Here is a 17,411-nt window from a genome sequence, read left to right on the forward strand (position 1 = left end):
TAACTGTCTTTTTTTAAACTCCTTTGGAGGGCTTTATTAACATGATAGATATCTGTATGAATTTCTCTTTATCTTTGCATAACCATTTCTAATGCACACACAATCATTTAACATGGGAGTCAGAAAATGTGAAGATTGTAGATGGACAATCATTTCTTTGATGTTTAAGTTTTAATAAGGCAATAGTACATATATCCACTAGGTTACTGCTTTCCAAATTCTCTATTGATTTCTCTCGTTATTTCAAAGTCACCTTTATTGAGATAAGCATCTGCTACATTTCCCTGTCAGAGACAGGATACTAGGCTGAATAGACTTTCAGCTTAATCCAGTCTAGCTGTCATAAAGTCTTACAAACTGTAAGTTCCAGAAACGAAAAGGATCAAAATTATTGGTGGAGGTTCAAAAATATAATACAGTCATACAAAATAATTACTATCAGGACTCCTTCACTTTACAAACATATAAAATGCACTTACTTTGAAGAGTGAGAAGGAGGAAAAATCCTTCCATTAGAAAAAATAGTCACAAAGCTTTGAACAAAGAAATTCACGCACTGCAGAGGACACACACACATGCATGAAGGCATGCACATACATACGCACACACGTGCACGCATACATACAGACAGACACACACACATGCTTAGAGTTTACACTGCATTCTTCTGATGCCATGATTATTATTTTATTTGTACACCCACCTTTACTGCACATTCTAAACAAACAATAGACAACAGTGTAAGGACTTTTTCTCCTTAAAACTGCAACAAAACAAGTCTCAACATTTGCAAAACATTCCTTTATTATTAGAAATAAATTACTTTGTATAAAAATTAGCATGCGTTGACCATTGCATTTATTTTAGCATAACCCAGGACTTAATTCAGTCAGCCGTCACAAGAAACAAACTCATTTTCTTTTACAAGTTGAACAATGTAGGACAGGAAAGGAAATTGTCACAATCACAAAAAAGTACTTACAAATATAACATCAGACATGATTTATTTCAACAGCATTTTTTTCACAAGCTAACATTTGTTTTCCTTTTGTGATTTGCTTCCTTTAGTGAGTGAACAGTTCAGAAGCTTGAAGCTCTGTCTCTATGTTATAAAACTGGACTTTTCCTTCCCCTGTCTCTTTTTGCCTCTTGTTTTAATTCTTGTCCTTTAGGAGACTGACTATTGATTTGAACGTAGTCTATGGATATTTCCAAGACTGAATTCTGGTGGTGGTAAAGTCTTTGTTTGCAAGATCCCATCCTGCAGGTCTTCCAGTGAATTTCATTCCTGCTCAATTTGCCTGATTGGTGTAACTGACATAAGTTGTCTTGGTAGAGGAGGCTATAAATCAAAAAATCAAAACAAAACAACAACAAAAAACAAAGTTCAGTTTTTTTAGAATCAAGAGAGGAGAAAAAACCCACATATTTAGCTTTTGAACTCGGACAATGTCCAACCATATCTCCAAATAATATGGCCCATGTTTATGGAATAAAGTAAAAAAGTTTAGGCATGTATATGAGCAGTGAGTTGGGTCTTAAGCGCTGTGTTCTTGATGATAACTTATTTTGTTTATGACTTGGGGAAGCAGAGGTCAATAGAGAGGAACAGTGATGAGTGTTTTTAGCATACACATAACAGAATTTCAATCTACTATTAGTCTGGTATTATTTTGGCTGATTTATGTATAGAAGCTTTTTAAATTTAGAGCTTGGATTTTTCTCTCTCTTTTATTGGCTGAAGACAACTTTGCAGTTGGTGGTGGGTTGTCCATGTAGAAGGAGGCTTATGCTCCTTGAAAGGAGCAAAGCCTAACATGGGAAACATCTCTCAAAGTTAGTGAAACTGAGTAGCTAGTGCCTACAGCAGATATTCTTTAGAGAGCCTTCAGACACAAAACATCTGCTTATAAGTGAGCCAACAGAAGTGTTTCTGAGAGTATAGGCTGTATTTTAAAGCTGCCATGCTTTTATGATCTCCTTATGTTGATGGTCAGCTGATCATTTCTTCCTGATAGCCCTTGTTCAGAATGAGGCAATATATTGAGGAAGTTAAACACCTACTTTTACTATTGTAAAAGTCAAGAACTGAATCTTCTAGCCCTTATCTCTTTGCTGTAAGAAATCTGGCCAAGGCTCCACTGTTGTGTTAATGTAGGGATGGGAAGAGGGAAATGGTGACATCCATTCTCACAAGCAGCTCCCTAATTTTAATCCAGGTGGGTACATGGCAAATCAGACTGCTGGGGGACTGTCTCTTTTATGTCCCTATAATAAGATCTATGTCACACTGCATAAAGAGGAATTTGGCTTCCCAAATAAGTTTTATATTCTATCTGCTACAGACAAGTTCTGCTTATGGTAGTGAAGACTGCAGCTGTCATGATGAAAATAATTTAATGTTACAAAAATTGTCTGGTCTATAGATTCAAAGATCTTAATTCTATCTCCCTACTTTCCTTTCTTCAGTTTCACTTTTCTATATAGAATCTGGTGGGAACAGCTGAGATATAGATAGATGGGAAAAGGACTCTTCATGCTAACTCCTAAACCCAGCCCAACAATCTGATGATTTGGGAAGAACAGACTACAGAAACCAAGAAATAGGAATTTCTCTCCCCTGCACCAAAGATTAAATTAATCCAAAGATCACTGAAATTGCCACAAAATAGTACTAGGTAATATAAGTAACTAAATTTGCTGCTTGTTTTTTCTTTGGATTTCCGAGCAATTTGATTCTAATATTGTATTTGCCATTTTTAAATACACAACAGAACCAGATAATTAGAATTCACATATCACTATCATTTTTGTTCCCTAAGAATGTATATATAAGAATGAATAATCAGAAGGAAGGTGCAAAATGTAATATTTCTTCCTTTCACTTGCACAGGTAGCTCCAGTAGTTTGCAGAAAAGCTAATTCATTAAAGGATTGCTTTTGGCACATTAAGCAAATCTTTCACATAATCGATCACAGTATTCGAGCACCAACATGAAATAGCTTTATTTGCGTGTATTGGGACACTTGAAGCAAATATAGCCTCATTTACATCTTTCAGATCTTTCAGATGGGATGTACTGCTCCCATCTGAACTCTCCCATGCTCCCACAGCTGGATTTCTGATTCTATTTTTCCTTTGCCCTGATAAGTTCCTTCTGAAAATAATGCAGGACTGCTAAAATGACACCAAGTTCCTTAGAGCACAAAAGGATTTTGTTCCCAGCTAAGAAACAACAAATAAATGCACATCTGCAAACTCTGCACACTTGGGAACAAAAGGACGGAGGGAGCAGAGCTAATTTTTTCCCCTTGCCCTGAAAATAGGCTGAGATACGTGATCAGGTTAAACTGGCTTACCACATTATCCTGTATCAGCTGAGTTCTGTAACTTTTCTTGTGTATGTTTTTAGCCCACAGCTATATAACATAATCGGATTTATCACAACTCAGTAAACTGAATTATGTGAGGACATTTGCAAGAAGCTCCAAATTCAAAAATAAGTAGTTACCACACCTCAGCTGATTTAGAGTAACTTGTTAATTTGCTGTAACTTCATTGTATATCTGAGACTCAAATAGTTTTGAGAATTACTCTAGGACTGATCAAGAAGCAAAAATTACCCTATGGAGTTCTGGGTGTTGTTACTTTAAAAAATGATAGCACAGGAAGCTAGTGTACATAGTAGTTCAAGATGTACTAAATCTAAACTCATCTCAAAACAATGTTTTTTTTTACTTGATACATATTGCAAGTGTCTTTCTAGTTTGCAGCAATAATCCTACAGTTCCTGTTTGGGGATCTGAAAGCTTCAGCAGCTGGTGTCCTGCTCTTTAAGACTGTTAGCATTTCATAGTAATAACATGAACCATATTTGGCAAGCATAGATGGCCACAAAAAGTAACAGACTTGGCTGAATTATTTTCTGGGAATGAACACTCTTTTCTAGCTGCAGTTACTACACTGCTGTTTGAATGATAAAATAAATAAATAAATAAAAATAGTAAAATAAAAGAGGATCTAAATCAATTTAGAATTATCATTGTGATCTGACCTATATGCATTTAAAGTACTTCTCATTGTTATGCCATCTGTAATTGCATCTGGATGTTTTTGGGAGTTTTTTCATCCTGTTTCCCACATACAATTTGTTTTCCACTGAATACGAATTTATCTCCATAAAAAAAACATGACTATATTAATGTGTGGGACAACATAGAATAATGTCTGTTACATGAAACAGGACAAAGCAGACAGAGCAGAGTTCTCTCTGGATGATCTTAATGTCTGATCTTATCTCTTACCTAATTATAAGTGTTGTTATCACTACCAGTATTTGTGCTTGGGAGGTACTTACTGCTACTGGTATACCAGGAATAGCCTGATTTTTTGCAATCAGCTTCATATACTGTTACTGGAAAGAAAGATCTATCTCACATGGAGTCAGCACAAGAATAAATTTTGCAATGCTGAGAGGTTGTTACTATTGTCTTAGTGAAAAGGACTTATGTGGCATTGTGCACTGATAATTCACAGGAACATCCAAAAGTTTTGATAATAACTATTTTGGCAGAAAAGAGGGAAGCTGATTAAATCCAAATAGCACAAAACAATTTGGCGGAAGAGGGAAACCCACCTTCAGGCCAAGAGCTCAATTCTATAGGGACAGCTCTCTGGAGTGCAAATGACTTGACTCTGAATTTTTGCCTATGAAGCATTATAATGCCTGGATCAAAGCCTAGTCAGAATATACTCCTAGGGAGCTCAGAATTATATAGATATGCTACTGTTAAAACCATGTTTAGAGCCCAGTAAATAAACATTATCCTGCATACATCACACTACTGGAGAAGCAGACTTGCTTCCAGTAGCAGCTGTTTTCATGAATTATGCATAATCATAGTTTAAGGAATACTAGACACAGCATTTCTTAATTAGGCACTGTAGATAAACATCAGATACCCAAGTCTTTCTTATTAACACTCTTTCTTGCCCTAGTTTCTCACCCTTTGACCTTTTCTCAGAAGTTTATAATTTTGCAAACTCAGTAAAATCTACCTCTTTCCCTTATGAATTGTTTTTTGTGATTTCTGAAGATTTGAGTAATTACTGAGTTCTTCATACTTCCATGCTATTATTTGATCTGCAATGAATTTCATTGCCTTTCTTTTTTTGTCCTTTGTTATATGTCATAATATGAATCTGTATAAAACCATAGCTCAGTCTAGCAGATTTACACATTTTGAAGGCTCATGAGTTTTTCAAGTGAGTAGGTTTGCACTCCATATCCTCCATGCATTGTATGGTAAACTTAGGGACTTTTATATAGTCTTCAATCTGAAAAACTCCGATTGAATTCAGTGAGGGTTTCAATTTTTCTGCAATAATACAATATTTTTCCAAGCAAACTTGGTACTGGCTTCTCTAATGTGTTCAAGCAAAACAATACTATTCAATCTCCTGTCAACACCATCACAAAGTAATAAAAATTAAAAAAAAACTCCTCATTTACACTAAAATCACTGAAGAAGTTGTCTTTAACTGTAACAGCTGCTGGCCATCCCATGTGACCTCTGACTCCTCAATAGAAATAAATTGTCCATGACTACTAAGCTCTGGGTGTAAAGTTACCAGCTCTACTCATATTTGATTATTACTATTGTTAATTCCATTTTACAATACTGTATATAATATAGTGGAATGGAAGCTATCAATCACCTCTCCTTTATTCTATGTCAGAGCAATTTAGAGATGTGGCAAGATTCAAGAACTTTTCTGGCATGGGAAAGAACTTTTTCCCATTACTAACCCATGACACATTGCAACATGTAATGATTAAGCTGTATATGAATTATCATGATTTTGTTCCAACGTAAGTAAGACCACAATGAATACCTGGATGGGAAACGTTATTCTGGGTAGCATTAGTAATCATGAGTTGTGATAAATTAACACGGTAACAAATATTAAGTTAAGGTGGAAAGGTAAAAGCCGTATTTTCACTTCCATATCTAACTGCAAAATAAAAACAATATTAACTGTTTTCTTTTTTTTTTCCAACAGCCTTTGAGTTTTGAATATACAATGATGACCATAAATACACCTTATGAACTGTCAGGACATACCACAACTGGTACAGCAATGCACAACACATCAAATTAGCACTAGCTAAAACATTTTAAAAAGATGTGGCTTTCCAAAATCTGCCTGTGCTTTTTGTTTGTTTGTTTTATTTTTACTAGCCTCCTGTGAAAAACAATTTGTTTGAAACAACTCCAGGCATTCCTGTGTTCAGCAGTACATGAATTCTGACACATCTGTGGATTCATGCAGAACAAGCAACAAAAAGAATAAAGTTTATTATTAAAAAAAAAAGTGCATTCTTGTGAACGTACATCTATTAGGAAGTGCTGCCACTCTTGACCATGGGAAAGTCTACAGATGACTTACTGTTGGTTTCAAGACTTTCACACAGTTCAGTTTTGACTTCGCCATTCGGTCTGTCATTTCCTTTTTGGGTCAGTTTGCTTTGCATTGTGGCAGCTGTCACTACAGCCTTGAAGCTCCGCTTCCGTTTTTGAACATTCTGCTCTGGATGAAAAATGATAATATAAACCTTGGGCATGTAGAGCATGCCCAGAGACACAGAAGCACTTAAACTCATGGAGACAGTAAGTGTTGTTGTCTGGATGTACATCTGGGGAAGGAAAGAAACAATAGCATAAAAATCATTGTTATATTGATTTAATATAAGAAGGAAAATAAAGTAATTAACTTAAAAATACTAGGTGGACAGGGAACCAATAACACTCTTCCTTTTCTGCACATACATCAGAAGGACCCTTGACTTTGGTTACCTTTAATTATAGTCAAATATGGTTGGTTTATGTCACAGAAACAGCATAAAATTTATTAAACTTCATTCTCATAAAAGTAATCAAGACTGTAGCAATAGCGTTTTCAGAAAATAAACAAATATGTTTGCACAGGAAAAGAGAAATGACAAAAAGGTTAGCCTTGTATCATCTACTTCAATACACAGAAGCCTCTACAACAGTATTTCACATGGTGATTCAGTAGTACGTAGCATGACTTAAGTGGCAGCAGGCATAATGCATAATCTAATGAAATCTTTGATACACTCTTTGAGTTTCAAGCTTGCAAAAAAATTATCAGCTTCTCTGTAGTGACGCTTGAACACATTTCCACGTTACTGTTGAATTGTAGTCCCAATGCTTTGTTGGCAGGCAATAAATATATTAATATGTCACAGTCCTAACTAAGAAATCAGAAAATTGGGGACCAAGAAATCAGATCACAAAGGACCTCAGTCCCCTATAGAGTCCCCTATAGATATGAAGGAAAAATCTGACATTTCTAAGTGAATCAGTCTATTGCTTGTTACCACCTACAGAAGGAAAGCAACTTTGGTCTTCCATAGTACCATAAAAGAAAATTACAATGATCACTCCATAAGAACAGCAGAGAGAGCTTTCTCTTTGGGGAAGTATTCAGATAGTATATTAGAAATAATAATTGTAGTTCTCTCAGCATTTATATAATTAGTCATTTTATGAGACAATAATTTTAGTTTACAATTCTGTGTGATTTGCTAAACTGAGTAGAAATCTCTTAGTAACCATGTTGTTACGCTGAAAATGATACTGAAGTAAAATCCTTTCATTGCTTTGGCAGAGGGTTCACTGACATTGTTGTCAGGCATGATTTTAAGCGCAAGCCAATACTATCACTCTAACCTGGAGATAAGGTAGTAAGTCTGTCTGCAATGTCAGCTTCAGATCATCTGTTTTTATTAAGTGCTCTTGGGTAACTTGGCCCTTGGCAGAAAAGTAGTGATATAATAAACTGGTGTGCAGTCTCTGCTACAGTCGGACATTTTTTAATGTCTTTCAGCTTACAAAGTTTTTCCATTAGATACTTTCTCCTTAGAGATCTCAAATAAACTCTACTCACTTAAAGCAATGTTAGGTGAGAAATGTGACAAATGTATTTTGGAAGCGTGGACTGTCACTCTGAACCACCCTGCGAGGTATCTTGTAATTGTACAGAAAATTGTCAAATATTACCATAAAATGAGGGCTAGCCTAGTCTACTCTTTAAGAAAAGATTGACAATGCTTAAAAATTTGTAAGCTGAACCTGCTTTCAGGGACAACACCAGACTGAAAAGACAATCAGGTTTGTCTTCTTATTGTGCTGAGGAAAGTTATAGGAGCAACACTTTCCTTAATTTCAATAATACATCAAGACAATATATCAGGAAATACGCATGATACAGTCTGTTCTCAAGCCAGTGAAATAATTCCATTCCTTTCACTCTCCACAACAGTGGAGATGCCTGAAAGTAGAGCTTGACTTACATTTTGCATGAACACTTCTAGTGATACCCTCAGAAAGTTACATTAATAAGCAGTTGCTTTCAGACTTCTGTGGAAGGACCTCTGTGCAGATGCATGTTCACATGCAAACAGCACAAACAGCATATCCATTTCTCTCTGAACTGAACTGGCTGATCTCCAATTAAACTGGTACAGCAGCGGCTTTTAGGGTTACATGTTGCATTAAGTTTTGTCCAAAAGCAAAAGTATTTTGGTTCCTGAAGACGCACATATTTCCTAATGGGACTTGGAAAACTGAAATCAATGCAAATAATACCTTTAACATACTGTAGGGCAAAGGAAAATTCCATCAAACATTAAAAATCCTTTTTGAATCCTTACTGTTTTTAAAAATCCAACTCATAGGAGTTAAGTGACTAGCTGAGCCTCACCCACAGAAACAATAGCAATGCCTGACATTTAAACATATATATTTTTAAGTCCTTATTCAGGTACCCAAGCTGTACCATGGCTTGGTATAAGAGTTAGATGATAAATAAAAGATAAAGAATCTCTGGATGTTATAGGGTAAAATACATACATGAATGCAATAGTACTAGTAATATCAGCAAGAAATACGTGCATGATTGTAAATCTCAATGACCTTTTTTGTGATAAAAATTCTCACAATGCCAAGCCTTAACAGATACTAAAGAGAAAATATTTCTGCCTGAAGGTTCACGTTCAAGTAAGCTTCATAAGTGAACCAACTCTAAATATCATCACACCTTCATTGAAATAATAAGAACCCATGAATTTCAATAGACTTAATGCAGGTATTTTGCATGAGCTGTATCATTTCATCTAATGTATTTTCTGTGGATTTAATTGAAATGACCAGCCCAACAGCCTATTTTAAAAAATTCAAATCACAGACGGTTTCATGTTGCAGATTACATTTCCTAGGCAGTGTGGTTTATTTCTAATCAGCGCTGTGTTTTTGAACTGGTCATTATAATTATTAAAACATTAAAATTGGAGTGAGTTGGGAATTTTCTGACAGAACAGTTTTCAAATAGTGAATATAGAGAGCTTCGGCCTTAGGGATCCTGTTTTGCATGGATCACTGTTACTACTTACTCTTTAATGAAGCTAATGAGAAAGAAGCCCTTCAAGAAGCTTATTACACCTTGAGAGGAAGACTTTGAACATACACTTACATGTACGTATTTTGTGTGGTATGTTCATAAGTCTGACTCCATCCAGGGAGCTGTGGAAGCAGCCAGCTCCATGTATTAAGACTGTCCCCATGAAGAAAAAAAGGAGGGCAATAGTTATAGGTGGTTCTCTTCTGAGGGGCACTGAGGGTCCCATATGCAGACCAGATCCTTCCCAAAGGGAGGTCTGCTGCTTCCCAGGGGCCTATGTTAAGGATATTATCAGGAAGCTTCCTGGCCTGATACAGCCCTCAGATTATTATCCCCTCTTGGTCTTACAGGTCGATAATGATGAATGGGTGAGGAGTAGTCTGAGGGCAATGAAAAAAGATTTTAGGGCTCTAGGACAGCTAGTCAAGGGTTCAGGAGCACAAATCGTGTTCTCCTCTGCCCCTCCAGTTTTGGGGACCAATGAATGGACAAACAAGAAGATCAGGCAGATCAATACATGGCTCTGTAACTAGTGCTACCAGCAAGGCTTTGGGTATTCAGACCATAGTTTGATTTACAGGACACCAGGTCTGCTTGAGAATGATGGGAAAACCCTACCCTGAAGGGGAAAAAGGGTGTTAGGCCAAGAGCTGGAAAAACTCTTGCACAGGGCTTTAAACTAGATGTGAAGGGGGAAGGGGATAGAACCAGACCCAATGGTAACGAACCTGGGGCAAAAGGGACAAGGATGGGGATGAAATTAGGAGCCCAGCTCAAGTGCATCTACACAAATGCACGCAGTATGGGCAACAAACAGGAGGAGCTGGAGGCCATTGTACTGCAGGAAAACTACAATATAGGAACATGGTGGGATGACTCACAAAATTGGAGTGCTGCAATCAATGGTTACCAACTCTTCAGAAGGGATAGACAAGGAAGGAAAGGTGGTGGGGTGGCCCTCTATGTTAGAGACAGATTCGAATGCCTAGAAGTTAATAATGGGAATAACAGTGTAGAATGTTTATGGGTCAGACTCAAGGAGAAGGCCAACAAGACAGACATCATGGTGGGAGTTTACTACAGACCCCCAAACCAGGATGTAGAAGTTGATGAAATATTCTATCAGCAACTGGAAGAGCTCTTGCAATCACTTGCCCTTTTTCTTGTGGGGGACTTCAACTTCCCAGACATCTGCTGGAAATATAACACAGCAGAGAGGGAACAGTCCCAGAGGTTCCTAGAGTGTGTGGAAGACAACTTCCTAACACAGCTTGTGAGTGAGCCAACCAGGGATAGCTCCCTACTGGACCTGCTGCTTATTAACAGAGAAGGTCTTGTGGGGGATGTAAAGGTTCAAGGTTGTCTTGGGCAGAATGATCACAAGATCATAGAGATTTCAATTCTTGCAGAAGTAAGACAAGGAGCGAGCAGAACTGCCACCGTGGACTTCTGAAAGGCAGATTTTGGCCTGCTTAGGAACATGGTTGAGAGTGTCCCCTGGGAGACAGTCCTGAAAGGGCAAAGGTGCCCAGGAAGGCTGGTCATACTTCAAGGAGGAACTCTCAAAAGCACAGGAGAAGGCCATCCCCAGGTCCCATAAAATGAGCAAACGGGGAAGAAGACCGGTCTGGCTAAATAGAGGGCTTTCGCTGAACCTCAGGGAGAAAAGGAAATTCTACGATCTCTGGAAAAAGGGGTTGGTTAGTTATGAGCAATATCAAGGTGTAGTGAAGATATGTAGGGGAAAAATTAGAAGGGCGAAAGCCCAAGCAGAACTTAGCTTGGCCACCACAGTTAAAGATAACAAGAAGAGTTTTTTTTCAGTATATCAATAAAAAAAAGGCAGCCTAGGGAAAATGTAGGCCCACTGATGAATGAGGTGGGTGCCTTGGTGGTGGAAGAAAGAGAAGGCGGAGCTGCTGAATATCTTCTTTGCTTCTGTCTTCACTGCCAAGGCTGCCCCTCAGGAGTCCCAGACCCTGGAGGCAAGGGGGATGGTCTGGAGAGAGGAAGACTTTCCCTCTGTTGGGGAGGACTAGGTTAGAGACCACTTGGCCAAACTAGACATCCATAAGTCTATGTGCCCACGAGTGCACCCACAAGTGCTGAGAGAGCTGGCAGATGTTATCGCTGAACCACTCTACATCATTTATGAAAGGTCATGGAGAACAGGAGAAGTACCTGAGGACCGGAGGAAGGCAAATATCACTCCAGTCTACAAAAAGGGCAAGAAGGAGGGCCCAGGGAACTACAGGCCGATTAGTCTCACCTCTGTCCCTGGGAAAATAATGGAATGACTTGTTCTGGATATCATCTCCAAACATATTGAAGACAAAGAAGTTATTGGAAGTTATTAACATGGATTTAACAAGGGTAAATCATGCTTGACCAATCTGATAGCCTTCTATGATGTTATATCTAGATGGCTGGATGAGGGGAGAGCAGCAGATGTCATCTACCTTGACTTCAGCAAGGCTTTTGACACTGTCTCCCATAACATCCTCATTAGAAAATTGGCCAAGAGGGCCAATGGAATCCTGGGCTGCATAAGTGTGGCCAGCAGGTTGAAGGAGGTCATTCTCCCCCTTTGCTCTGCACTGGTGAGGCCACAAGTGGAATACAACATCCAGTTCTGGGCTCCCCAGTTCAAGAGAGACAGGGAACTACTGGAGAGAATACAATGGAGGGCAACCAAAATGATTAAGGGATTAGAGCACCTCCATTATGAAGAAAGGCTCAAAGAGCTGGGGCTCTTTAGCCTCGAGAAGAGAAGACTGAGGGGAGACCTCATCTATGTTTACAAGATCCTAAAGGGTGGGTTGAAGGATGATGGAACTGGAATCTTTTCAGTGGTTTCCAGCGATAGGACAAGGGGCAACAGGCGCCAGCTGGAACATAGGAAGTTCCACTCAAACATGAGGAAGAACTTCTTTACAGTGAGGGTGACAGAGCCCTGGAACAGGCTGCCCAGGGAGGTTGTGGAGTCCCCTTCTTTGGGGATTTTCAAGACCCGCCTTGATACAATCCTGAGTAATGTGCTCTAGGCGTTCCTGCTTTAGCAGGGGAGTTGGACTAGATGATCTCTAGAGGTCCCTTCCAACTCTGTCAAATCTGTGTGTGAATCTGTGTGTGACTCTGTACGCTAACGTAATTGCATACTCAGCTGGAAACTAATTGTCAATGACAGCCTGGGTCTGATTCTTTTTCCTATTAGTTTCATAGAATAGTTTGGGTTGGAAGGGAACTTTAAAGGTCATCTAGTCCAACCCTACTGCAATAAGCAGGGACATCTTCAACTAAATCAGGTTGCTCAGAGCTCCATCCAACCTAACCATGAATGTTTCCAGGGATGGGGCATCTACCACTTCTGTGGGCAACCTGTGCCAGTGCTTCACCTCCTTCGTCATAAAAAGTTCCTTTTTTATATCTAGTCTGAATCTACCCTCTTTTAGTTTAAAACCATTACCCCATGTTCTATAGCAACAGGCCCTACTTTTTAAATGGTCATTTGAGGCTGAGAGTCTGTTTATAGGACAGGAACATCCCCTGCAACTAATCTTTCTCAACAATGGAGGGCAACCAAAATGATTAAGGGATTAGAGCACCTCCATTATGAAGAAAGGCTCAAAGAGCTGGGGCTCTTTAGCCTCGAGAAGAGAAGACTGAGGGGAGACCTCATCTATGTTTACAAGATCCTAAAGGGTGGGTTGAAGGATGATGGAACTGGAATCTTTTCAGTGGTTTCCAGCGATAGGACAAGGGGCAACAGGCGCCAGCTGGAACATAGGAAGTTCCACTCAAACATGAGGAAGAACTTCTTTACAGTGAGGGTGACAGAGCCCTGGAACAGGCTGCCCAGGGAGGTTGTGGAGTCCCCTTCTTTGGGGATTTTCAAGACCCGCCTTGATACAATCCTGAGTAATGTGCTCTAGGCGTTCCTGCTTTAGCAGGGGAGTTGGACTAGATGATCTCTAGAGGTCCCTTCCAACTCTGTCAAATCTGTGTGTGAATCTGTGTGTGACTCTGTACGCTAACGTAATTGCATACTCAGCTGGAAACTAATTGTCAATGACAGCCTGGGTCTGATTCTTTTTCCTATTAGTTTCATAGAATAGTTTGGGTTGGAAGGGAACTTTAAAGGTCATCTAGTCCAACCCTACTGCAATAAGCAGGGACATCTTCAACTAAATCAGGTTGCTCAGAGCTCCATCCAACCTAACCATGAATGTTTCCAGGGATGGGGCATCTACCACTTCTGTGGGCAACCTGTGCCAGTGCTTCACCTCCTTCGTCATAAAAAGTTCCTTTTTTATATCTAGTCTGAATCTACCCTCTTTTAGTTTAAAACCATTACCCCATGTTCTATAGCAACAGGCCCTACTTTTTAAATGGTCATTTGAGGCTGAGAGTCTGTTTATAGGACAGGAACATCCCCTGCAACTAATCTTTCTCAGTTTTGGAATCCCCCTTCTTGCACTCTGATGAACCACAAGTCTAGCAAACAGGATGAACCACACACCTGGTCTGACTTTTGTCTGACTCATCTTGTTTTATCCCTGAAAAGAGGACAATAATGTTTTATGGCTGTGCATTCTGGGTACTTTTATTATTCTGGGAACATAACTACCTGTAACATTTACAGAATTAGCTGCTCTAAAAATCGAGGAGCAACAAAAGTAGTTCAGTTTAATAAGATATGAGGTCTGAATAATTTTTCATGTATCTCACAGTGGTAGCTCACTCTAAGTTAAAGGAGAATAAAAGTCCCTTTCTCACAACAATTCATGGTTTCACAGAAATGAATTTCAGCACTCCTCACACAAAAATCCCTTCTGAACTACAAATTTTTTGTCCAATAAAGCCTTTCACAGATAACAATGACTGCTATATCTATTCTCCTTGTTCTTTACAGTCAGAAGATATAAGGCAGAAAACTAAAATCATGGTAACACAAGAAAAAGAACCAACTTTATACGATGGGAAAAACTTGAGGCCTAAATAGTTCCTGTCTCTATCCCCCACCCCAACCCTACACCAGAACTGATACACGACTTCTTAAGTGCTGTTTTCCACCTCCACAATTGATAAAGGATCCCTCACAATAGATTATCCCATGTAGATGATCTAGACCCTATGTACCCACTCAGGCAGATGATCTGTCTGTCTCACAAATGACCTGGACACTTTCCTTATCAGAAGAGTCCTACAAGCTTGGTAGGTTAGCCTCTGACTGCCTCTGACTGCCTCAGCAGTGGATATTTAGGGATTTTCTATCTTCTACTATTGATTCTAGGACTATCTATCTCCTTCTTTCTACTTTAAAACTTAAAATGTGACATTGGAAATATTGGGTCACCCAGAAAGGATATTTCAGAAAAACACAGATACTTTGATGGCTTCTTCAATTTGGAAGTACTTGAAGCTGAATTGCCTCCTTGGCAATCTGAAAAATTTCTATGCATCAAAGCAAGTGCGTGCACCAAATAGTCCCAGTGCAGGTGGCTGGATGACTATCAGCTAGGCTTCACTGCTTAAAACTGAAATATCCCCCAAGTCCCCAGTAGTTTCCCATCAGTTTGGTGCTTGCAGAGGCAATGTCATGCACACAGCATGCCTTGAGTTCAACACAAAGCAACCACTTCATTTGGAAAAAAAAATAATAGTGGTAATATCTCAACTTTTGTCCAGATTCCTTCCTTGGTTTGAGCCCTCCCCTTCTTTCACACACAAGATTATATTCCTGCTCCCTTCAGAATTGTTGGTTTTCTCATGCTATTTATTTTCTATGCAATTTTAATACATCAAATAGGGGTACCTCCCACACAGCCTGTTCCCTAATCTGGTTTTAATAGTATAACCTGGATAGGTAGGAGATGTGGTCATTGTGACTTCTTGAGTGAATTGAATCTAAGTTTTACTCTAAGTGCTAGTAGTTGTAACACAGAAAATGAACAAGTCCCGACAGAGCCCTGGAACAGGCTGCCCAGGGAGGTTGTGGAGTCCCCTTCTTTGGGGATTTTCAAGACCCGCCTTGATACAATCCTGAGTAATGTGCTCTAGGCGTTCCTGCTTTAGCAGGGGAGTTGGACTAGATGATCTCTAGAGGTCCCTTCCAACTCTGTCAAATCTGTGTGTGAATCTGTGTGTGACTCTGTACGCTAACGTAATTGCATACTCAGCTGGAAACTAATTGTCAATGACAGCCTGGGTCTGATTCTTTTTCCTATTAGTTTCATAGAATAGTTTGGGTTGGAAGGGAACTTTAAAGGTCATCTAGTCCAACCCTACTGCAATAAGCAGGGACATCTTCAACTAAATCAGGTTGCTCAGAGCTCCATCCAACCTAACCATGAATGTTTCCAGGGATGGGGCATCTACCACTTCTGTGGGCAACCTGTGCCAGTGCTTCACCTCCTTCGTCATAAAAAGTTCCTTTTTTATATCTAGTCTGAATCTACCCTCTTTTAGTTTAAAACCATTACCCCATGTTCTATAGCAACAGGCCCTACTTTTTAAATGGTCATTTGAGGCTGAGAGTCTGTTTATAGGACAGGAACATCCCCTGCAACTAATCTTTCTCAGTTTTGGAATCCCCCTTCTTGCACTCTGATGAACCACAAGTCTAGCAAACAGGATGAACCACACACCTGGTCTGACTTTTGTCTGACTCATCTTGTTTTATCCCTGAAAAGAGGACAATAATGTTTTATGGCTGTGCATTCTGGGTACTTTTATTATTCTGGGAACATAACTACCTGTAACATTTACAGAATTAGCTGCTCTAAAAATCGAGGAGCAACAAAAGTAGTTCAGTTTAATAAGATATGAGGTCTGAATAATTTTTCATGTATCTCACAGTGGTAGCTCACTCTAAGTTAAAGGAGAATAAAAGTCCCTTTCTCACAACAATTCATGGTTTCACAGAAATGAATTTCAGCACTCCTCACACAAAAATCCCTTCTGAACTACAAATTTTTTGTCCAATAAAGCCTTTCACAGATAACAAAGACTGCTATATCTATTCTCCTTGTTCTTTACAGTCAGAAGATATAAGGCAGAAAACTAAAATCATGGTAACACAAGAAAAAGAACCAACTTTATACGATGGGAAAAACTTGAGGCCTAAATAGTTCCTGTCTCTATCCCCCACCCCAACCCTACACCAGAACTGATACACGACTTCTTAAGTGCTGTTTTCCACCTCCACAATTGATAAAGGATCCCTCACAATAGATTATCCCATGTAGATGATCTAGACCCTATGTACCCACTCAGGCAGATGATCTGTCTGTCTCACAAATGACCTGGACACTTTCCTTATCAGAAGAGTCCTACAAGCTTGGTAGGTTAGCCTCTGACTGCCTCTGACTGCCTCAGCAGTGGATATTTAGGGATTTTCTATCTTCTACTATTGATTCTAGGACTATCTATCTCCTTCTTTCTACTTTAAAACTTAAAATGTGACATTGGAAATATTGGGTCACCCAGAAAGGATATTTCAGAAAAACACAGATACTTTGATGGCTTCTTCAATTTGGAAGTACTTGAAGCTGAATTGCCTCCTTGGCAATCTGAAAAATTTCTATGCATCAAAGCAAGTGCGTGCACCAAATAGTCCCAGTGCAGGTGGCTGGATGACTATCAGCTAGGCTTCACTGCTTAAAACTGAAATATCCCCCAAGTCCCCAGTAGTTTCCCATCAGTTTGGTGCTTGCAGAGGCAATGTCATGCACACAGCATGCCTTGAGTTCAACACAAAGCAACCACTTCATTTGGAAAAAAAAATAATAGTGGTAATATCTCAACTTTTGTCCAGATTCCTTCCTTGGTTTGAGCCCTCCCCTTCTTTCACACACAAGATTATATTCCTGCTCCCTTCAGAATTGTTGGTTTTCTCATGCTATTTATTTTCTATGCAATTTTA

The 17,411-nt window shown here is 39.2% G+C and overlaps 1 protein-coding gene across 5 annotated transcripts in view; it reads right to left on the reverse strand.

The window, feature by feature from the left end:
* Nucleotides 1-782: 782 nt before the first annotated feature.
* Nucleotides 783-17,411, reverse strand: part of GRM8 (glutamate receptor, metabotropic 8) — a 351,962-nt gene continuing 335,333 nt past the window's right edge. For 4 of the 5 annotated variants that reach the window (XM_014964097.1, XM_014964098.1, XM_014964100.1 and 1 more), the window contains 2 exons: nucleotides 6,397-6,698; nucleotides 783-1,342 (listed from right to left, as the gene is read on the reverse strand). In XM_014964097.1, the coding sequence (XP_014819583.1) occupies nucleotides 6,402-6,698 (297 nt within the window). In that variant the 3' untranslated portion in view covers nucleotides 783-1,342; nucleotides 6,397-6,401. The remainder of the gene's footprint in view (nucleotides 1,343-6,396; nucleotides 6,699-17,411) is intronic. The other variant, XM_014964101.1, reaches the window with a different exon arrangement.

This window comes from Calidris pugnax, unplaced genomic scaffold (genome assembly GCF_001431845.1).
Source record: "Calidris pugnax isolate Ruff unplaced genomic scaffold, ASM143184v1 scaffold44, whole genome shotgun sequence".
Taxonomy (NCBI): domain Eukaryota; kingdom Metazoa; phylum Chordata; class Aves; order Charadriiformes; family Scolopacidae; genus Calidris; species Calidris pugnax.